The sequence below is a fragment of the Athene noctua genome, chromosome 1, assembly GCF_965140245.1.
Source record: "Athene noctua chromosome 1, bAthNoc1.hap1.1, whole genome shotgun sequence".
Taxonomy (NCBI): domain Eukaryota; kingdom Metazoa; phylum Chordata; class Aves; order Strigiformes; family Strigidae; genus Athene; species Athene noctua.
Genome location: NC_134037.1, coordinates 133,963,141 through 133,984,178, shown reverse-complemented (window position 1 = coordinate 133,984,178; position 21,038 = coordinate 133,963,141). Strand labels below are relative to the sequence as shown.

Here is a 21,038-nt window from a genome sequence, read left to right as displayed (position 1 = left end):
AGCACAGATACAGTCCTGGAGACATGGCGGGGGGGGGAACTCCTTGAAAGTGGAGAGAGCAAGCTGCAGTTGAAGACTTATCTGGAATGTAGCAAGACTTATTAACTGGTAGGACTGGTTGGAGCTGGTGCTTCACAACCAACAAGCAAGAATGTTTTAGAGAGATGACCTAAAAAAGCAAGTGTCCCATCCTTTCCTAAACTCTGCTGGGACTTTCTGCCTGCTTGAGAGCCACCTTGACCAACTGCCTCCAACTCCCCCAGCTTAAGGACAGTTCCAGGACTAAGCTGGGCTCCTTTGGTTTCATGACACTAATGGTTTTATCACATAGTCACCAGGAACAGATTTGGCTAACCTGGTTAGACAATATTAAGTAATATTTTCTCTAAAACAGATCAAATTTTAGCCCCATTACAGTGTGGGTGGGCTGAAGATGAGTACAACTGTGAACTTCCATTGTTTTATTCCAGCAGTACCTGAAAGTCTTGAACTGTAGACCTAGTCTCCCTTGTGTTAGGCTCTAGAAAAATATAGACTAACTAATCTCAAGTTATAAATCTTTAGGTCTCCATTACTGCTTGCCATCTTCCTATTTGCCTAGGCAGGCTCTCTCCATACCCTGGCCTCTTCCAGCTTTGCCATAAAAAAATGCACTAGCAGTGAGGAATTCTCCAGCTCAAGGCAGAGATTGCAAATATGTTAGTTCACCCTGAGCAGTGATTCATCATTGCCAAAGAAATAAAGTACCCAGCACCTGCCACCTACCCTTGAGACTGCTTTTCTACCAGACAATATTTAAGAGTAAGGACTTCATCTCACTTATTTTCTGACAGTGAAGAATTATACGTTTGACTATGGTTTTGCAAACCAAAGTGGCAAAGTTTCGTGGGTTTTCAAGATCCCCTTCTCCTGAGCCACACAGCAGGAGAGATAACATCACATTTTAGCTTACATTCCCCTTTGAGAACCTACATTTCACCTTGCTCACACCTCTGCGGGCTCTGTTCTCTTGTTGTCAGGTAGAAATAAAGCTGTTGCTTTTTAATTACGGGTAGACCTATTTACTGTTTGTTGTTGTTTCCTAAGAAAGGACAAGGTATTATCACTTTACTCACTCGACAGACATGTAAACGTTTTAAAACTTATTAGATTGCCTGACGTTGCTTTTCCACTCCACACAGGCAAAAACATTATTTAATGAGATACTGGCAAACTGACATTTGATTTATTGACCTCCAAATTATATGAAATACAGAAAAGAAGATTTCTTAACTCTTGTGTGGTGTTGCTGACTTGGCCCATCCCATTTAAGGGGAAGATTATAAATCTGTGCTGATTATTCCTGATCATTTTCATGTCCTTCATGGGCCTGGAAATGGTTTCCAGGATTAGTTGCCTCGAAGCGACAGAGAATCTTGGAGGGATGGAGCATTCCTTCTCGGCTGACTGCCTTGTAGTTTTGTGGACTTTCCTTTTTACTCTTAAATGTGCATATTAAGTGGTGGTCAAACACTGGAATAGGCTGCCCAGAGAGGCTGCGTATTCTCCAGCTGTGAAGATATTCAAAACCCAACTGGACATGGTCCTGGGCAACCTGCTCCAGCTGACCCTGCTTGAGCAGGGGGGTTGAACTAGATGTCTCCTGAGGTCACTTCTAACCTCAGTGAGTCTGTGATTTAGCTTAAACAATCTCTTTAGTTAGCTGCAGCAGCTCTTAAGTACAGATCTTATAAAACATTAAGTATAGATGTCCTTCATTAATATTTTAGCAACTGTCTTTGTTATCATGTGAATATGATTCAGAAACACAATGAATTGTTATCATATACACATGATTTGTAAACACAATGAATTAAGCATGGAAGAATGAGCATTTCAGTGTCTTCTCAGCTATCTTCCTGGCTTTATGACATCTGTTCAGTGCACGGCTTTACGTGGCCTTTACTCCAAGGAGATCCCAGCTGAAATACATAACAAGACCCAAGAGATATATAAAAAAAACATAAGATATCAGTTCAACTGCATTTGCTACTACATGATGTATACGCAACTATATGGTACCTGCATACCAGCAGCTTATTAGATGTGAGCTGTTCTCACAGGCTTCATGATAGAAATGTGCAAGGAGCTCATCTAAGTCAGAGGCAGAATGAGAGGAAGTACCAAGGGGCTTGCTTGAAAATATAACAGATGGCATCCAGCATCTCAGTGGTGAATGAAAGATGAGTAGGAGAATGGAAAAGCTTTTCAAATAGAAAAAGCCTTTGTATCAGCAATAGCATGGCCAGCAGGGACAGATCTGACCCCTGTACTTGGCACTGGTAAGGCCACATCTCAGTGTCTGTGTTCAGTTTTGGGCCCCTCACCCCAAAAGGGCCATTGAATGACTCGAGCGTGTCCAGAGAAGGGCAACGGAGCTGGTGCAGGGTCTGGAGCACAGGTCTGATGGGGAGCGGCTGAGGGAACTGGGGGGGTTTAGTCTGGAGAAGAGGAGGCTGAGGGGAGACCTCATGGCCCTCTACAGCTCCCTGAAAGGAGGGTGCAGAGAGGGGGGATGAGTCTCTTGAACCAAGGAACAAGTGATAGGACAAGATGGAATGGCCTCAAGCTGTGCCAGGGCAGGGTCAGACTGGCTCTTAGGAAGTATTTCTTTGCAGAAGGGGTTGTTGGGCGTTGGAATGGGCTGCCCAGGGCAGGGGGGAGTCCCCATCCCTGGAGGGGTTGAAGAGTCGGGTTGACCCAGCGCTGAGGGATCTGGTGGAGTTGGGAACGGTCAGTGTGAGGTTAATGGTTGGACTGGAGGATCTTCAAGGGCTTTTCCAACCTACATGATTCTGTGAAATAGAAGATGAGGCAGCTTATATTTGATCCAATAGACAAAGAGGACTCAAATATCTCAAACTGATAGCATGCGTATTAAAAGGCCTTTAGTTTCCTGCCAAATCACTTGCAAGTTCAGGTAGTGGGGGCACTACATGGGTGAATAACCTGGGTTCCTGGGAGAAAAAGGAGAGATGTGGGATAGTAATCCCTTTGTTTCCTTATGGTCTCCATTAACAATTTCCTAGTCAATGTGTATGTCACGGCCTGTGGCAGAGGCAAAGCTGTATATTCTTCCCTGTCGCTTTAATGCTTGTCTCTTAGGGTCTACACTTCCCAGAACAGGGCCAACACCTTCATAAATTTCTACTTGATGCTTAGCACAGTGCTTTCCAGCACAGACTGTAGCCTGCCAGGGCTACTGCAACATATACAACTACTGGATCACTGCTCACCATCACTTCTTCTAGCGAGGGATTGTCCAGTCCCAAAAGTAAAGCTGTTCTGTTCCTATCTGAGAGACAGATCCTTTCTGATGAGGCTGTTGCAATGGCCCACTGCCTTTTACAGTGACGTATCTTGTTTCCAAAAGGCCCAACATCTTCTCCTGCCCATCTTTATCCAGCTAAAATGGCTTTATTGTTGTATGTATTAATATATTCATTCACTCTTTGTCTCTGTGATGTCAGCTTCCCCAGCCTGCATTGCTTCTCCGTTTGTTAACCCTTTATACACTGCAAAATGGTCCAGGATCTCTCTAGAGTCTGTTTATCTGCTAGGGTATTACTTAGTACCAGGGGATTTAATCTTTTTTTTTAACCTTTCAGCATAATATGAGAAAACAAAGCAACAATACTTATACTTTTTTATCATGACCAACAGCTTTGCGGAAAAAAAGGCTCTTCTAATAACATGTACTTTTTTGTAGAGTGGCTCTTATGAAATATGTCCTTGTCATTTTTCTGAGACCATTCAGCAGCAGATGCCAGACAGGTTAATTATTACCATTTATTTGTGCAGGAAAGATCATGAAAGAAGTTGTCTGCAGCAGAGAGCACAAATCCTTGTCGCCAAAAAACAGATGCTGCATGAATAGAGGCTGGAGAAGCCACCTGCTCACCTTGCGGTGGTGCTTCTGCCTTCAGGCTAGAAGAACCACTCCTAGGAGTCAGGAGAAAATTTAGTCACCTTGCCCTGTTCTGCCCTTCCCCACTCTGGTGCAAAGCTAAAGAAGGTGCTAATTTTGGAGAGTCACTGAGTTCTGTGATTTTTATTCATCAAGGGTAGGACAGCCCATCAAGCCCACGTAAGCCACAGCAGAACAAGCCTCAGGAAAAAAGGATGGCATCAGACAGCAAGATAAAAACTCTGGCCATAGTCCCATCCTTCAAAGCTACCGGGCATCCTTGCCCTTTAATAAATCTTTAACCCAAAGCCAGCAGTGCATTTGTACTTTGTAAACGTTAACTTACAGGTCAAAGGGAATGTAGATGCACATGGGTTAATCACACACTATTTCACTTCATGCTCCTCCTAGTCAAAAAAAAAGACTGAACTTCGAGTTGGACTGCCCATACAGCCCAGACTTTCATTTGGTTGATCTAGTCAAGAAAGAGTGTGTGTTTATTTATGAGCTTGTCTTGTATTTGACATCTTTCTGAGAGGTCCATGTCAGTATGCTGAGAAGGAATTTCCTCATGCAATGTAGGTATGGAACCAGAGTCTCTGTGCATTGATAAGCCCAAGGGACACAAGTTGTATCTCAGTGATATAATGCCAAAGCAGGAAAAAGAAAACACATTTCTGTACTTAAAATATTTGCAGCAGGGGCAGGCTAAGCAGCTGAACTGCCAAAGCCACATTTCACAGTCTCTTTGCTGCCACAGATAGCTCGGATCATCTAAACCAACTTCCTTACAAACATGCTGGGGGACTCTTCCTCAAAGCTGTGCTAAAGCACATCTTTCAGAAAGCTACTAATTCTACCCTGAAAAACACCCAACAATCACTAATCAGCTTGTCTTCCATTAACTGTTTCAAGCGTCATCAGTCTCACTATAAGAGAACTACACCTAATTTCAAGATCCATTTAGACTCAGGTCCTGAGAATCAGTTTATTGCAGCTTTGCCTGCACAACTGTAAAGTCTTTATGCTGCTTGTGCACCTGCAGTTAGTGATGAAGACTCTTAATTTCTTCACTGGGTTCTCATGTACCATAAAGAAACATATCTTCCTCGTTTACTGATCAGATGTTAAAATAAACCCACAATAGCACAAGGGGATAATAGCAAGAACAATACTTTCGGCTGCACGTCAGGCTCGCACTAGGTAGGAGACCTTTTGCCATTGATTGAACATTTGAAATTAGAGAGAACTGGGACTGATTTTATTCTCCTCCCCCTCTTCCACCTGACACCTATGTGAAGTTTTTTCCAAAACCGGTGTCTGTCTGAGGACCTGACTCACAGTGCCGCAGCACAGCACACCCTAAGGAAAGCTTTTCCTCTGAGCACTTTCTGATAACTTGCCAGCCAGTAACAGGTTCATCAATAATCATAATGGCTTTTTGTCAAAGAAAACTAGTGCACTAAGACACAGACTTGCTTAACCCTATAAAGGAATCAAAGTAACTGGTGTCCTCGTAAGGGAAGTAAGACAGGAACATGACTTCTAATGGGAAGAACTGACTAACAAAAGAAATAGAAGGATTAAGCTCCCTTTGCTGAAAAGCAGAAGCGGGTTTTTGATCAGTAAAGTCTGTCACCTCCTTATCAACTGAGTAATGAGGATTCAAGCCTCGACTTCACTACACCTCACCGAAAAATCTATTGACTGCAGACTACGACACAGCAGTTCATATGTCATTTGTGATAGATGGAGCATATTGTAGCTGCCTCTGCAAATATTATTATTAATAATGAAAATTTGTATTAGGGTTGCACGCAAAACCCCTGTTACTGGATAGGTTTCACATGCTTAAAGCCAGTGGCGCTTTTGCTAAAGATTGCTGCAAGGAGCAGGCAATTCCATTGCTACAAGAACAAGAATTTGTACTCAAGAATTTAAGGTTACTGTACACACGTTTCCTACTTTTCTGCATGGAAATCAAGAGGGGCAGACCTGGGGGAGTTTCCATATTTTGGACATATTCATACTTCTGACCATCCCTTCAGTCATCAAATCGGTCATAAATCAATAAGAAAGGTCTGCCGAGCTCCTTGGGAAGATGTATTTGCCATACATTTCACCTGTGTGTGCATGGGAAGTCTAACATCTCAAATGTACCTGCATGAGCCATCTTCACTGAGACCTCTGGCAAACAGCATCTGGACATACTTTTCTGCCTGGGAAATAACATGGAAAGACTGAGTAGCTCTAGTTTAAAGGAAGTAGGTAATGTGAAATGTGTGTGCCTGTGGAAGGCACCAGAGAGACAGACAGAAGGAGGAGACATGTAGGAAAACAGAGAGACAGAGACAGTGGAGAGAGGTGAGCAGAGAGACACAGAGAAATCCAGTGGCACAGCAAGAGAGACGAAGAGAAACAGAGGGAAATTGGGGAAGAAAGAGGGAACCAGAGGGTGGAGCAGGGGGCACAAAGAGAGGGGTCTCTGTGACCCCCCAGTGACACAGAGGACATGGACAGGTGGGACATGGGAAGTGGGGAGAGAGGGATAGAAATTGGGAGAAATGGAGCTGGAGGAACAGAGAATGGGGTTATGGGTGGACAGAGGCAAGACAGACAGAAGGGTCATAGAGGTGTGCAGAGAAAAGAAAGTGAAACGTGCAGCAGGAAGAGCAAAAGTTGTCTGGTGTCACAGCTCCAAGCTTGGAGGTGAACCATTTCCGGGCAGCTGAAACAGCTGAGGTGCAAACAGCAAGGAAGCTAACTCTGGCTGCTCATGTAGTCCTGGTTCTGACAAGAAGCTAGTACTTCCTTTAAAAATAAATGCAGTGATATCAACATATATGACTATATTATACCTAATTGTGGTTATCTGATGAGATCTAAATGAGTAAGATACTTATTCTGGACCGGAGACCTGTGTATTAAAATAGCATTACATTTAGGAAAACAGAAGCTACCACTGCAAACAAAAATCGTAGGGAGATACTTCAAGAGAGCTGCAGTGTGTGTCAGTCATGTAAATGTAAGAAATGCCAAACAGGGACAGTGCAATTCTCCAAATGCCACGCATGGGTAACTAATGAAATTTCAGGATTATATTTAAATAATTTGAACATGCTAATATCCTTAACTCAGCCCTTATGAAATATGAAAAGTGGGTAAAAATACATCAGGAAATTATATTTAAATCAAATAAATTGTATTTAAATAACTAGAACCCATGAAATTTCAGGATAATATTTAAATAACTTGAACATGCTAATAGCCTTAACATGGCTCTGATGAAATACGAGAAAAAAAGTGGGTAAAAATACATCAAAAACCCCACACAGGTGTTATACAAAGCAATCTATTCTAACCTGGGACCACAAACGCTAAAACACTGCAATCATGGTGAGATGGGTCTGCAATCATTTTTCAGGGCTATTGATGGAGACAGCACAGAAATTTAGCCTTTACCCTTTAGAATGACAACGAAATGACAGCTATCTAAAGGATTTCAGTGCATTAAAACTAACTATTGAAGTTAAATGATTTGTTTATGGCAGGACAGAGTTAAGGGTGGTGATATCAGAATAAAATATTGTGACAACACAAACAGTTAGGAACAACTCTGGTCCTTGTTTTTTTTTCAAGTTAAACATCCAGACTAAATTAAAAAGAGTGAACTTTTTAATTCCCAGTGTAACAAAAACACTAGAGTTTGATAAACAGATACATCAGAATTGTGCCTCCAGGGAGGCCTCCTCCATTTTGCAGGTAGGACAGCGAGACTGACCATGAAGCCACTTTGTCAGACCACACAGGTCAGTTCAAGAGCAGATAAGAGATACCCTGGGAGGAGTTTTACAGCTCACAGCTGGATGAGCAAGCCCAAGCAGACTTAGCTGAGCCTAGAGCAGGAGCCATAGCCTCCACCACACTTCCCTCTTAATCCACTAACCTTCTACCACTTGCCTACATGCTCTACTTTTCCTCAGCACTATTCCCTTTATCTTCTCTCTCTCCTACCACAACAGTACCCCTTTCCAATTTGCTTCTGAATCCTGCTTGTCTTAACCTTCAGTCCTACCGATGCACAGGACTTACACATTCCCTCCTCCTCCTGGAGCACAAAGATCCCTCATACAAAGACTGTGTTTCTTTTTTGTAGAGCCCGAGGAGTGAAATGCACAAACACAGGTAAGCTGCAACTAGGGTTTAGGCCCCCCGCAGCATGCTGAGCAATGTTCCTTTTTTGATTAACTGAAAAGGCGTTACTTTGGAAAGTTTCATCCTCCAAATCAAAGACCTGTGCAACTGTTGCTTCACGCAGCATCTTAAATAAATGGCCTCCTTCAGTCTGCAACACTTCCAATTCTCCTAAAGAAGCCATAGAGTGAAGAACAAATAGCCTTAGCTTGCTTGTTCTGCTCTGCAGTTCCTCAGTAACCTGAGGGAGCCCAGATCTGGTTACCCCAAGAGAGCACCTGCCCTTGAGAAAATAATTCCAGCTTTCACTGTTAAAGGAGCAGAAAGACACATTGGTGCTATCCTGAGCTGCATAGCTCAGACATGGCTTCTAAGCTGTGAATATTTCAGGGCCTTATCTTCCCTGGTCATAAACTGAATGTAAACTAATAACCTATTTTATACAGGCATCTAAAAATTTACTGTGCTCATGTTTGCAAATGCTCCAAGACCTTACTGGAAATGGCGTAAGTAAAAGCAAAGCATACATATTTTTAATAAGTTTGACTGGTGCACCTAGCTGTCATTTTTGTGCCTGATTAGTGGCATAAGGCATTTTTCCATTTATTTCCAAGCAGCTGCTAGAGAAGAGCTGCAGGCAGATGTAATCTGGAGACTGCAGAACTCTGCCTGCTGTCAGTTTCACATCAGCATTTTACTTTCTTCTATCCCCATTTATTATTAATCTGTATTTATATCTAACTCCAGCTCTTAGTTAGCCTTTGCCAGAGGCTTAACCATTAGAGATGACTGTGAGGAAGGAGGGGAAAGAAGAAACTGCCATAAATCAGGCTTCTACCACTCCATTTAATTCTGGGGAGGTGAGAAACTGTGCAAAGCTTGGGCTATTTAGGAAGACGGCAGCTTGCACGGTAGATCAGACCAGGACAAGCCTCCTTTATCCTTAGTATTAAATATGAAAAGGAAACATCCCTATTACAGATCTTTCCCTCTAATCATGTTCAGTTCCTACTTTTTACAGGGCTTTATATGCCTTTTAAATTTCTATCTGTTCTAATGCAGAGGATGTTCTTACATTTCACATTTTCTGAATCCACTAAGCCCTCAGGCTCAGTAAGACCATGTCACATTTGTTCCAAATAAGCACTGTATAAATACATACTTTTTCCATCAACTTCCAGTGCACTGCCCTTTAATTTAATACAAAGAACAAGACCACACTCAATTATGAAAAGACAAACAGGAGTACCTGCTTCACTTTGTTCTCTCCAAAGTAAACAATTTTAATTTAAGCATCAGAATGAATACCACTTGTTTTCTACTCATGATTTTAAGGCTTCAAATCGTTTTTTCATCTCTTGCCTCTTACTTTTATCCCTTTTGAACAGGGCTGAAGGGTGTGTTCCAGGTGAGACACCACCATTCATTTACTGAAGGCATTCTATTATTTACCCAACCATTCCTTACCTATCCTAACATCTTGCTCACTTGTTTTGTTCACTTCACTGTAAATGAGAAGCCCACTCAGTGTCACTTTTCCTTTAGAGGCAAGATGAATGTAATTCATTGCAAAGACTGTCCATAAGTTTTCCAAAATGGAGACAAAGATGTCACGTATACATGCTCTGTATGATAAAGTTTCCCACGGCAGTGTGAGACACATTCAATTTATTGCACTTTCCCCAAATGTTCCCATATATCCAGACGGCCTGCAATCCTAATAACTCTAGGCTTCAGACTGGAGTTTTGGAAATTCTTCCCCAAGTCTTTTCCAGCAAAAGCAGCTTCAGCAGTTTACTCAGCTGTCATACCATTTTACTCTGCTTTACATAAGCATTACTGTTCTTTAAGTATCCAGACAGAATGGGAATGTCGTTAGGATCTCGGAGAAGTCATCTTCCACTTCTTTCTGTTCAATCATAATGAAGGCTCTTCAGCGTTCCTCCTCCAAACCTTTTCCTTTCAGAGAAGCCAGAAATCTAGAGACAGGAAAAAGAAGTCATCATGTCACATCAGAATCAGCATGAGCTCCCTCTAGCCCACACTGGAGCGCCTGTTACCAAGCCAGCTGCAAGAACGCCTTCCTCTTCCATGCCATCTCCAGAATCAGGGCTAAAATGCTTCAGCTTACTGCTAGAGGATCACCATCGATTAAACAAGAGGCAAAACTTGAGTATGGCTCATTTGTTCTACAGAGCTCCTTAAGGCTTTTTGGCAAGAGTTACAATGAAAGCCTTAATTTCTTGGGCAAATTCTAAACCAGTTAATTACAGATTTCAAAGCCTGTATTTCCCCCCCGATTCAAATGCATATAAGAATTTCTCCTCCATTCATTTTTAAAACTATAAAATAGTATTACTGAGTCCTATTAAATTGCTGCTGAGACTCTAGCCTTCTAACCTGAGACAGCAGCACTTCACTGGTAGTTGAAAGTACAGTTTTATCAACTACTGAAAGCTTTAAGAAAACCATCAGAATAGAAATGGTTGCAACAATGCAAAGGATTAGCATTCCTGCTTTTGCAGCCAATCTGTAGATACTGCTTACACCATGACAATGAGTGCTTACAAAGAAAATCTACTTGAAACCATCAGAAGCTTCTCTGGCTTAATGGTATTTCAAACAGATTTGCAATCCAATGCACCCCTGAATCCCCCACAGGAAAGAGATGTACTGCTTTCTACTACTGTGTAAGATGTCTGTCCTATTGGCATCATAAAAGTATCTGATTACAGTCCAGACTACACACAAGCAGAAACAGCAGACCCAGTAAACACATCCTCCCAAAACAATTCCACACTCATAGAGGAAATACAGTGTATTAAAATGGAAGACATCAACCAAACGCTACAAATCATGCCAGCGGGAACATGGGCTTTGGGATGAAAAATGTAATTTACAATACAAAGTAGATTGCTTAGGTTACACACTTCACTGGTAAACTAAGAAAGCTAAAGAGCTTACCCAAAATAAAAGTTTACTAAAAACTGACACAATTTAGTCAGGGTTTTCAAGCCCAAAACTCAAACAGATAAGCAAGGTATTCAATTCAGGAATTGTTTTGTTCATCTCTGAAAAGCAATCATCTCTAAGGGAAAAATCAGGCAAATTTTGCACAAAGGTTCATCTCATGAAATCTGCTTTGGGAATTCAAAAAGGAAAAATGCAATCATTATAACTAAAAAGTAGCAGGACACCATAGGTGAAAACTTACCTGCTTTAGCATTTTTTATATCAAAGTCATTAATTAAGAGTAACATTTATTTATCAGAGATCTGATCAAAGTAATAGCTACAAACAATTTGAAACTTATCATTCTTTTCATCCTGAAGTAGTCTATAATACAAATACCTCAAAACACGAGTGATCGAAGAGACCTATTGTAGAAAACCCACAACACATTTGTAAGATTTACATTAAGTAGATAATTTCAAATAGTAACGTTAAGAGGTTATAATGAAATCTCCAGTTCCAATTTGGATTTTCTCTCAATATGACTGTCCACTACTTAAGATCTGTTTAAGCTGTTTTCAGATGAAAGTAGCCATCAGAAGGCTTTAATCTTTGGCACATAGCCATAAGGAATAGAGTTAATCCCTGGGTAGCCACTAAAAATGTTCAAATAAGAAAAATAAAAATCTTACATCATGCATCAAATACAACTAGCATACAAGCAGATTTTTGCATGAAGCTATTATCCCCATGCAAGGGAGACATCCTTTCACTAGAGCACGGGGAGGAAAAAAGGCATCATGCAGAACTGAAACAGGAAAAACCAAATTTATTTTTAAAAGGCATAAAAAAACACTCAAAGAAAGTAAGCATTTGGTAGTTTGTGACTGTTTTTTCCCCCCACTAGCTCTAAGGAGCTTTCAGCAGGGCTACATCTAACAATACATTCAATTTTATTTCCGTGGTGCCATTCATGGTACTTTGCAAGCACGTCCCAGATAGGAGAAGTGGAACCTCACTACTCCCTGCATGGTAGGCTGTGCACAGAAGGTGGGGAGCACAAAAACTTGAAATGGCCTGCTCAAACCACAGAAGTAATTTTTCTAGTTCTTTACCAACTGTACTGAAAGCAGTTAATTCAGCCATTTAGGAATTAATTACAAGCTGGTATCATACTGCCAGTTTCCTTGTGGCTCCACTGGTTCTATGAGAACTACCCATGCAAAACATAAAATGCTACTTCCAGCTATGCAAAAAGAGCCTTTGCATTGACCTTCAGGACAGCATTTCTGGCCTAAATCTGTAACCAAGCAGACTGACACTGACAGATCTGAAATAGATCATATTTACCCATTTTCCCTCACTCTTGCAACTCCTACTATGTTAGCATACTTAATTATTTCACCGCCAATCATATTATGGACAAATAACTTCAGCTGACAAAAGCCAGCCATTTTTCTATTCAAAACAGCTGTGCTCCCACAGATTTAAGAACTCAGTTACCAGCACAGATTATCATTTAAGTTGCACAAAGCCCCTGTTTTAAAGAGGAGACTGTCAGCAGTTCACATTACACAGGGAGAAAAAAAAAAAAAAAAAAGGAGGTAAAATTACAAACCTGATTGCCATCTCTTAAGAAGTATCTCTTCTCTATGACCTGGGAAAACCAGAGAAAGATCTTAGCTGGCACAGCATATGCATAACCTCAGATTGCAAACAACACTTCACATGTGAGCACTGAAAGTCATGGCTAACCACGATAAGGTCTAAATCCACATCCCCTGCTCCAGGCCCATTGCTTTTAGTGCAACACTATTACAACAGAAGGAGCTGCCACCTCCAGCCATTCTTAGTAAAGCTGTGTTATCCTCAACTTCTACACACCTAATTTAGTTATAGCCCTCTAGTAATGGAGGTGATGGTTTGGGTGACTCCTTACTACAGCAGAGTCAGTTATTCCAATTCTTCCCTGCAGGTGCAGTGGTTCTGAGCACTAGAAAAAAACATTCATTCTGCAGGTGTGTAACAATTCCAGTGGTTCTGAGTAGCCCCTGGGCATAGGTGATGCTTGAGCAGAGGTTGCCTGACTCGTACTCTGACAATGATGTCTGTGCTGAAGGATACATACAGAGGCAGTACCATCAATCTAAGAATGAAAAAGTGATTTGTATCACTCCATACAATCTACACGCTTCTCCAAAGAAAATTGCGGCCAAATTTCCTCTAAAGCATGATCTGATACAGGAGGTGATCTGCTCCACTATATCTTTGTCCAGGGGATGTTTAAACCAGAGCATTCCCCCTGTCATTTTCACAGTAGGTCCTGATGCTCTCTTTTGCAGGAAGGGAGAGTAACATGCCAAATTTACTAATTCCTAAAGTTAGCTTTAACCAGGATCAACAGAGCTAACCATAGTCTTGAAATTCCCCACATTATTACCTTAGCACACTACAAACCCTCTGGCCTGCCAAAGGACTCCGAAAGTGTACACAGAGGGTCTCTGCACTCAGATCAATAATCAAACCTTCAAGCAGATCAGCTGGAGGTTTCCAAAAGCAGACCAATCTTTGGCCTCCCCACACCTGTCTTGAACCAGCTCAAAAAACAGAATGTGAAAGGAGCAGCTAACTGTTGTTCATGTTCAAATCACAAACAGCATTCAATACACGGAACAACAAAACATAATTTAATTGATTTGACTTACCTTATCAAAAAACCTGCTTAGTTTGACAGCATTGGATGAACCCGCAGCCAGGTAACGAGGATTGGTGCAATCCTAGAACACCCACAAGACAAACCAACACAAGGAAGCCATACAGGTGGAAATCAATGTACCCTTTCCCCCGACACACCCATGTGCAATTAGCTAGGGAAAACAGTCTATCTCCTGATTTCTGCTCCACAGTCATTGGAGAGAAAAGGCCAACTTCTGTTCTGTGAATCAAACAGAGAATTCTAAGCACCCCTCTATGTGCTCCACGTCTTGCTTCTACCACCAGCTATACAGTCAGCTAATAATCTGTACAGGCTACCCATGAGGTTGTGCGTGCACGTGTATGCATGTGTGTGTATATACAAGCATTCACACAGCACGTGTATATTTTTATACATATATATACACATTTGATATGGAAAGTTATCTTGATGTTTCACTCAAAGATAGTAGGTGTCAGAACTGAGAAGAAGAAAGAGAAAACTTAACTCCCAACCATCAACTCTAAGCTTCAGTGATATTATCTAACACGCACTGTACCTCCCTATAATGAAACAAAGACGACAGTTTCATCAAGCAAGGGGGATGGCCAATCAAAATGTGCGTAACTCCATCATTACTGAGGAAAATCTCCAAAAGCTCAATTTTTGCCACAACATCTTTACTTACTAAAAAATCAGACTCACTGCCATCTAAAAGAAAAACACTGGTGACAAGGATACTAACCAAATTTATCTCTTCAGCATTGAAATCCTCAGCCAAGAAAGCTGTTCTGGTCAAAACTTCATTCCGCTTAGTTTCTGGGATCTGATCCAGCTTAGTTCCTATTACCAGCAGTGGAATCTGGTTATCAGCAAACTGTTCACGGTCATAGTCACTGATGAGGCAAATAAAAACCTAAATGAAGCGATGGTCATGTAAGTGGGCACAGACGTGCCATCAGCTCCCCTGTGCCTTTCAAATAACAGTCATTTGTTTATTAAGGGTCATTATTTGTCTGAGTGAGAATGTGCTGTATCTGTAAATTAAGGAAGGGCTTCTGCATCTAAGTCACTGCACAGGGATTGAAAGGAAAGAGAAAGAAACCACAAGTTGGATTTCTTCTCAGTGTAGATGAACCACACAAGAAATGATCACACAAGCAGGAAAGAAACAGGAATTCCAGTATTGTACCAAGCATGTGCAGCCACCAGAGACAGATCAGGGAGTTGGCATCTCTGAACGTCTACACTTCCTACATACATACACTCTTTAATGAAATAACTGCAAAACACTTCCCCTTTCCACATTAGATCAAAGAGGGTTGTAGTACCAGCTGTGGGGTGTCAAGTTACTAAGTCCACATTCAAGTAAAGGTAGCCATATAATGTGAATTCCAACAAGCTTTCACTCAGATATAAGTAATGATCCAAGACAGCCTTGATAAAATAAATGATTGCAATCAAATGTCATCACAAATCCAAGCTCCAACCATTCTCCTCAGCTAGGATAATCACTTGTACTTTTACCTAAACCAAGCTTTCTAGAAAGTAATTCTACAACCAACAGCAACAACTTGACAAAGCAATTGCTAGTGGCTGAGTATCTGTCTCTGACAGGAGTTAAGTTTTTGAAAATTAAAACAATTGTGAAGAACCTGTATGTGGAAAAACTGGAGATATTTGCAGTTTATACAATGCAAATCCTCTTTCCCTTCTCCCATGTTTCTACAAAAACACCTGTGTACCAGCACAGACAGATGAACAATTGATATTCTTCTCACAAAAAGCTGCCCCTTATTATTGCTTCCCTGCTCACGTGTGAGGTTTATCAATGATCTTAAAGCCTCCTTGACTACATGTATAACAGGAACATGGAGGTAAAGGAGGAAACACCTGACAAGATGTTGGAAATCTAATTATGAACAGGCTGTTTAGGCAGAGTTTTCTAAGCTCTTCTTTAGCCACACTCCTGAAATAATTCTCCCATTGCCCCAAACAAAAAATAACGAAATAAACTTCCTCAGTCTTGGTGCATGGAAGGAAAACCTTTCGGAACAGAGACATGCCATCCCACAACACTTTTTGTATGAGGACTTTGCACATCTCCGAACAGACTGGAGCCACTCTCACAGAGGACTCAGACAGATGATGGCCGTGGTAAACATCTTTTCCCTTAAAGCAAGGTCTCTGCCACATGGTTTGGGAATCTACTGGCAGAATGACCCGATGGCAGCGTAAAACAAAAAGAACAGTGATTTTCTTTTATATCTCCCATTTTATCCTTTTTTCCTTAAAAGTCTAGCCACATCTACTTCAAGTAGCCTTAGGGATGAACAAAGACTTCCATAACAGCTTGGAATTACTGTGTCATAACCCTGCATGTATGTTTTCACTCACCCATTTGTCACAAGAACTCCTGTTGGAGCGACATCTCTGTTGAGTGCTTCCAAAGACCAGCGATACAAATTCTGGGATGATTTCTTGTTGGTTAAGTCATGCACTAAAATTATCCCTAAATAAAAGCGAAGACAGCAAGATGCTATTTAATGATATTTTTTTTTCTCTTATCTTACCAAAATGACATCTGCAGGTTCCCAGATACCTGAGAATGAAGAAAGGGATATATAACTGGTTCAGTTACAGTGAATGAATAAAGCTGAAAATATCAGGCTGCAACAGGTTTTTTAAAGCTGCTTATCAGGAATTGGATTAAGAGCTAAGAGAAAAATCTCATGAAAGGAGGAAACAAACAGCCACCTCAGGGTTTAATCCGCAAGAGGCTTGCAGACATTCCCTGCTTCTGCTCTGTCTAGTTCTAACGATACTGAAACTCTGTATTACTGCAGCAGAGAATTTAGCCTTTCTCTGTTTTTAATCTAACTGGCAAACATAACTATCTTCTTGTCACACCATCTAAGAAGTCTAAAGGCTGTTTCTTTGTTTCAAAGAGTTTAGAGAACACTACTGTTTTCCTGCATTTTCAAGAACTAATGCTACATACTTGGGGAGGTATCCAATGGGGAAACAGACTCTGATAAACTTTCACAGTCCACCAAATGGCTGGTAGAACCATCAATTAATAAGATTTCATGTATTTAAGATCAAGTTGCTCACATTTTTCATTACCATGATCCTTTAAAATGTAAATTCTGAGATAGAAAAACACCCAGCCAAACTTTCTGGCTGTGCTATTAACAGACACCCACTTCTGATAACCACAGTTTCTAACTCAATAACCAACCCCTGCTAGCAAACTTCTATTTATTCACACCTTCTGCAACCTGTGCAATGTTCTCACTTCCTCCAGACTTCAAACCATCATTAATTCAAGGACAAAATGGAATTAGACCCCTTACCTTCATCAGGATCCGTTCTCAACACACTTCAGTCTACAGGTGGAGAAAACTTATTAATCTTTCACCTTAACTCCCAAAGGTGCCACCCACTGTACACACTACAATCAAACCACGTTTCCACATTTTCCACTACCCCCCACAAACGAGCAGATTCTTCTATGAGAGTTCCCAGCATATCACAATCACAGCCTTATTTCAAAGCATTTATCTCAGTGACAGCATAAAAAGGCAACTCAAATGCATGTCCACCCCCAGTGTAGGGAAAAAAAGCCTGATACAACATAACTTGGCCTACGGCAACAGATTCAGAGGCACTGCTGCATAATCTGTGAGAAACACACTCCACCTCCAGACACTCTTCCTTAGTTATGTTTTTGATTGGTCAGTTCCTTTATCTGTTTCACCCAAAACCTACATAGCTAGTTGCAACAGCACAAAAAGACTGTGCTAACATCAAAAAAGAGCAAGCAGGGCCGATGACTACTCAAGGAAATGTTCCTCCCCCATTAAGGTCTGTAAGCCACAGCCTTACTGCCTAGTCACCATCCCAGACTATCACAGTCCACACACCAGATGCAGGGTCACCAAAGCAGAAGATCCACGGTCAAACCAAGAGCAAACTGTACCTAACCTCGTCAACAACCAGGTCTCCTTGACAACCTGCACAAATGCTGTCACAACCAAATGTTAACTGTCTTTTGATCTCAGGTTTTCAGACCACTGCAAGCAGAGAAAGCACAAGCAGCCAGGCAGAAGGAACATATTCATCTTCTCTTCTTAAATCAGGTCAAACAGAGACAATTTGTGAGACAAGCTCTAATGAAGAAATTAATCTAACGAAAGAAACCAGAGCCAAGGCTACCTACCAAAGTCAACAGTTTTCATATGAGAGCTGCCTAATAATATCTTTTGGGCAGTGCAGATAAATAACTCTATTTTAATAACATCATCAATTATCATTTAGACACATAAGTTCAAGATTTCATCTCCTAATGGGCTGTTCTAGCGTACTTCCAAGTCCGACCCACACTCACTTGCATACTGTGGATTTGGTGTCAAAGAGAAATCCATTTTTTTCATATACCAAAGAGGCTTGCTTTGAGGGCACAACTCAACTCAAACCTTATTTACAGAAGTGTGATTAACAGTATAAGCAAGAGGTACCTATACACAGTCTTCTTACTAGGAAAGAAGGCAGAAATAACTAGTTAAGTCATCACAGATCAAAAATGTTTATTGTATGCCTTAACACATTACTGAATGGCCCTCAAATGACTGGGAACACGAAAAGAGTCAAACAGAACATCTGAGACAGTTTTTCGGAGCAGTTGTTAATCTAGTATACACCTATTTTTAGTAAACTATCCTTGGATGCCAAAAAGTAACAACTGAAACCCTGCACTGTTAAGTTTACAATATCTTATTTGCTCTTATTAGAACTACTAGGCCTTTAAGTCAGTATCTCAACAGAAGGCATCTCTATACAGCAAGCTGCAAGATTCAATTATTAAAAATAATTTGGCAAATTGAGCAGAGAGAAGATGGTTATCAGCATATTGCAGTTCTATGGGAAAACAGTTCAAATTTGCAGGGTAGGATATAACTATGGAAGTTCATATTAATTCAAATAATTATTTCCCTACTGTGGTTTTGGAACTGAACATCTATCACACCTGGAAAGGTGAAGGCAACCTTTATGTCTTCAAGTGTAGCTGGAAGGGACATCACTACAACTTCAAAGACTCCCTGTTTTGCCAGCTGCACAAGTCTGAAGTGAAAGGCTGATGAAGCACAGGTTTGCCTAAAATAGCTTTCCAGTTCAAAACTGAATCCATAAAATTCTCCAGATGGATTGTATCAGTTTTTTTCCTGTATAAATGTACTGGAATCAGAAAAGAGAAGAATATAGCCCTCAGCCAGACTTAAAGGAATCCTGCCCCAAAACCCAAGAGACAGCTCATAACAGAAACAGTGATAAAAGCAGACTTACACTAAACCAACTTACCGTTCAGCAAGTTATAAAATACGGCTCGTGTGCTTTTCACACTAGTGGCACTACCCACTGAACCTCCAACATCCCACAGCTCAATGTAGTAGGTCTTCTCTTCTGGAGTCCCTTCTTTGTAGTCATGGATCTGATGAAAAATTCACATCATACATAACCACAGCCCCAGGTCACAGGTATTAATTCACACAACACTTGCACATTCAGCTGAAAGGATTATTGTACTTGGATAGAAATTTGTAAACTCTCATGCTGACATAATTTCAAATCTCTCGAGCAGAAGAGATGGAATGAGTCAAGTGGCCACTGGATACCACAGCTCTTCTACAAGACAGAACTTTGTGAGTCAGCAGGGAGTATCCTTTCCATTTCAGTATTAACAAACCTAACACCTTATGATGTGCTTAGAAATAACATGTTGCTAAAGCAGAAGTAAGATAATGACTTCTTACAGTTGTTAAAACCCACATGGTAGCACTGCGAGAATATTCACACAGGTGACCACATCCGATTCTAACAGACCACATCTTTTTCCTTTCCAAATTATCATTAACATCTCAACTGAATTAATGAATCAACCAACAATTTTTGCCCCTGGATCTGCTAGGTAGTTTTGCTCCAAACAGGACTGCCATGTTTCTTTCCCCAAATTTTGGAAATATATTCCTATGGCAATGCATTTCAAGGATAATGTGGCAAAGAGCAATGGAGGAAAAAAAGCGTTTATCGCTATCCCATAAGGATTGTAGGTTGGGCCAAAAAACCTGCTTGATAAATATCATCATCACTCTGATTGCAGTGAGCAGACAGAAGAAGCAACCCTATGGTCATGGTCAGTACACTCAAACAAGCAGATTGTTTTTTCGTGGTATGTTTGGCTAACAGTTTAGCTGTACATTAACTGTTTCTCAGGGAAGCATGGTTTAAGCTCTGTGCCTTCTGACTTAAACCGGCCACTCCATAACTGGTAACGCACCAGTGGCCACTGCAGTAAGGAGAGGTGCTAGGAACGACAAATATCTCGTGATTTCCGTAACCTTGGAAGGTCAAAACTTGTTCACACAAGTGCTTGGCTCACATTTAATACTATTTGCCTGAAAAGATTAAGCCCTCAGCAGAACAAAACACGAAAACACACATCTTTCTGGGGCTGTAAGCAATGAAAAGAAGAAGAAAAAAAAAAAAAAGGTTAAGGCCCTTCTCTTTACTTTAAGCTTGGGATACCAAAAGGTCAGACACGTCACCTACTCGAACATCCACCGAGCAGCCCACTGTCCAGGACGGGTTTCCCAGCACCTGGTTTTGGCACAAGAGGTGAACAAGCGAAGACTTCCCGACACCTGCAAGTGCACACAGAGGACACAGCTCCTGGGAAATCACAGGAGGGCGGGTAAAAAGGCCACGAGCGGGCGGGCAGCCCCGGCACCCACGGGGAACGGGCACCGGCCAGCGCCCAACGGCCGGAGCAAAGGTGGGAGGGAGGCAGAGGGCAAAGGCCCAGGGCCAGGCTGCCGCGGGGCAGTTTCCAGCCGGGCGGGGTGAGCTAAGGGGCCGGGAGCGCCGCACGGCGCATGCGCTGCCCGCCACCTCCGGGGGAGCCGTCACCCGCCTCCACGGTGGGGGGGTGAAGGGGATGCCCCCCGCCCGCCCGCGCTGTGTGCGCCTGTACTGGGCCGGGGAGCGGGGAGGGACACTCACCGGAGTCGCCCAACACCAGCACCTTGACCCTGTCCAAAGCCGCCATCTTACTCTACCTAGCAACAACGCCGGAGACCGACCGACCGCCCGCCCTCTCCCGGCGCCGCCAATCGCGGCGCACGCTCCTCCCGCTCCACTCAGGCCATTGGCTGGCTGCTCGCGCTGCCAGCGCCGCTCTCGCTCTTGACTGGT

The 21,038-nt window shown here is 41.9% G+C and overlaps 1 protein-coding gene across 3 annotated transcripts; it reads right to left on the bottom strand.

Moving 5' to 3' along the window:
• Window positions 1-7,214: 7,214 nt before the first annotated feature.
• RABL3 (RAB, member of RAS oncogene family like 3) lies at window positions 7,215-20,957 on the bottom strand. Of its 3 annotated transcripts, none has more exons than XM_074897101.1 (8): window positions 20,847-20,957; window positions 20,397-20,488; window positions 19,149-19,278; window positions 16,185-16,299; window positions 14,533-14,683; window positions 13,798-13,869; window positions 12,669-12,749; window positions 7,215-10,119 (listed from the first exon to the last, which is right to left on the bottom strand). In XM_074897101.1, the coding sequence occupies exons 1-8, from the start codon at window positions 20,890-20,892 to the stop codon at window positions 10,054-10,056; spliced, it is 753 nt and encodes a 250-aa protein (XP_074753202.1). In that variant the 5' UTR covers window positions 20,893-20,957; the 3' UTR covers window positions 7,215-10,053. The 3 variants fall into 3 exon arrangements, with proteins under 3 accessions (XP_074753202.1, XP_074753218.1, XP_074753210.1); XM_074897109.1 differs by having other exon boundaries at window positions 7,216-10,119; window positions 12,711-12,749; XM_074897117.1 differs by lacking the exon at window positions 13,798-13,869 and having other exon boundaries at window positions 12,711-12,749.
• Window positions 20,958-21,038: the final 81 nt, after the last annotated feature.

Excerpts from the sequence above, each read along its gene's own strand:
- RABL3 (XM_074897101.1), bottom strand. The coding sequence starts at position 20,892 with ATGGCGGCTTTGGACAGGGTCAAGGTGCTGGTGTTGGGCGACTCCG. Across the intron at positions 12,750-13,797 it reads TAAGCAGGTTTTTTGATAAG|GTCATAGAGAAGAGATACTT; the intron begins GTAAGTCAAATC and ends TGGTTTTCCCAG. Across the intron at positions 10,120-12,668 it reads TTTTTTTTTTTTTTCTCCCT|ATTTCTGGCTTCTCTGAAAG; the intron begins GTGTAATGTGAA and ends TCCTGTCTCTAG.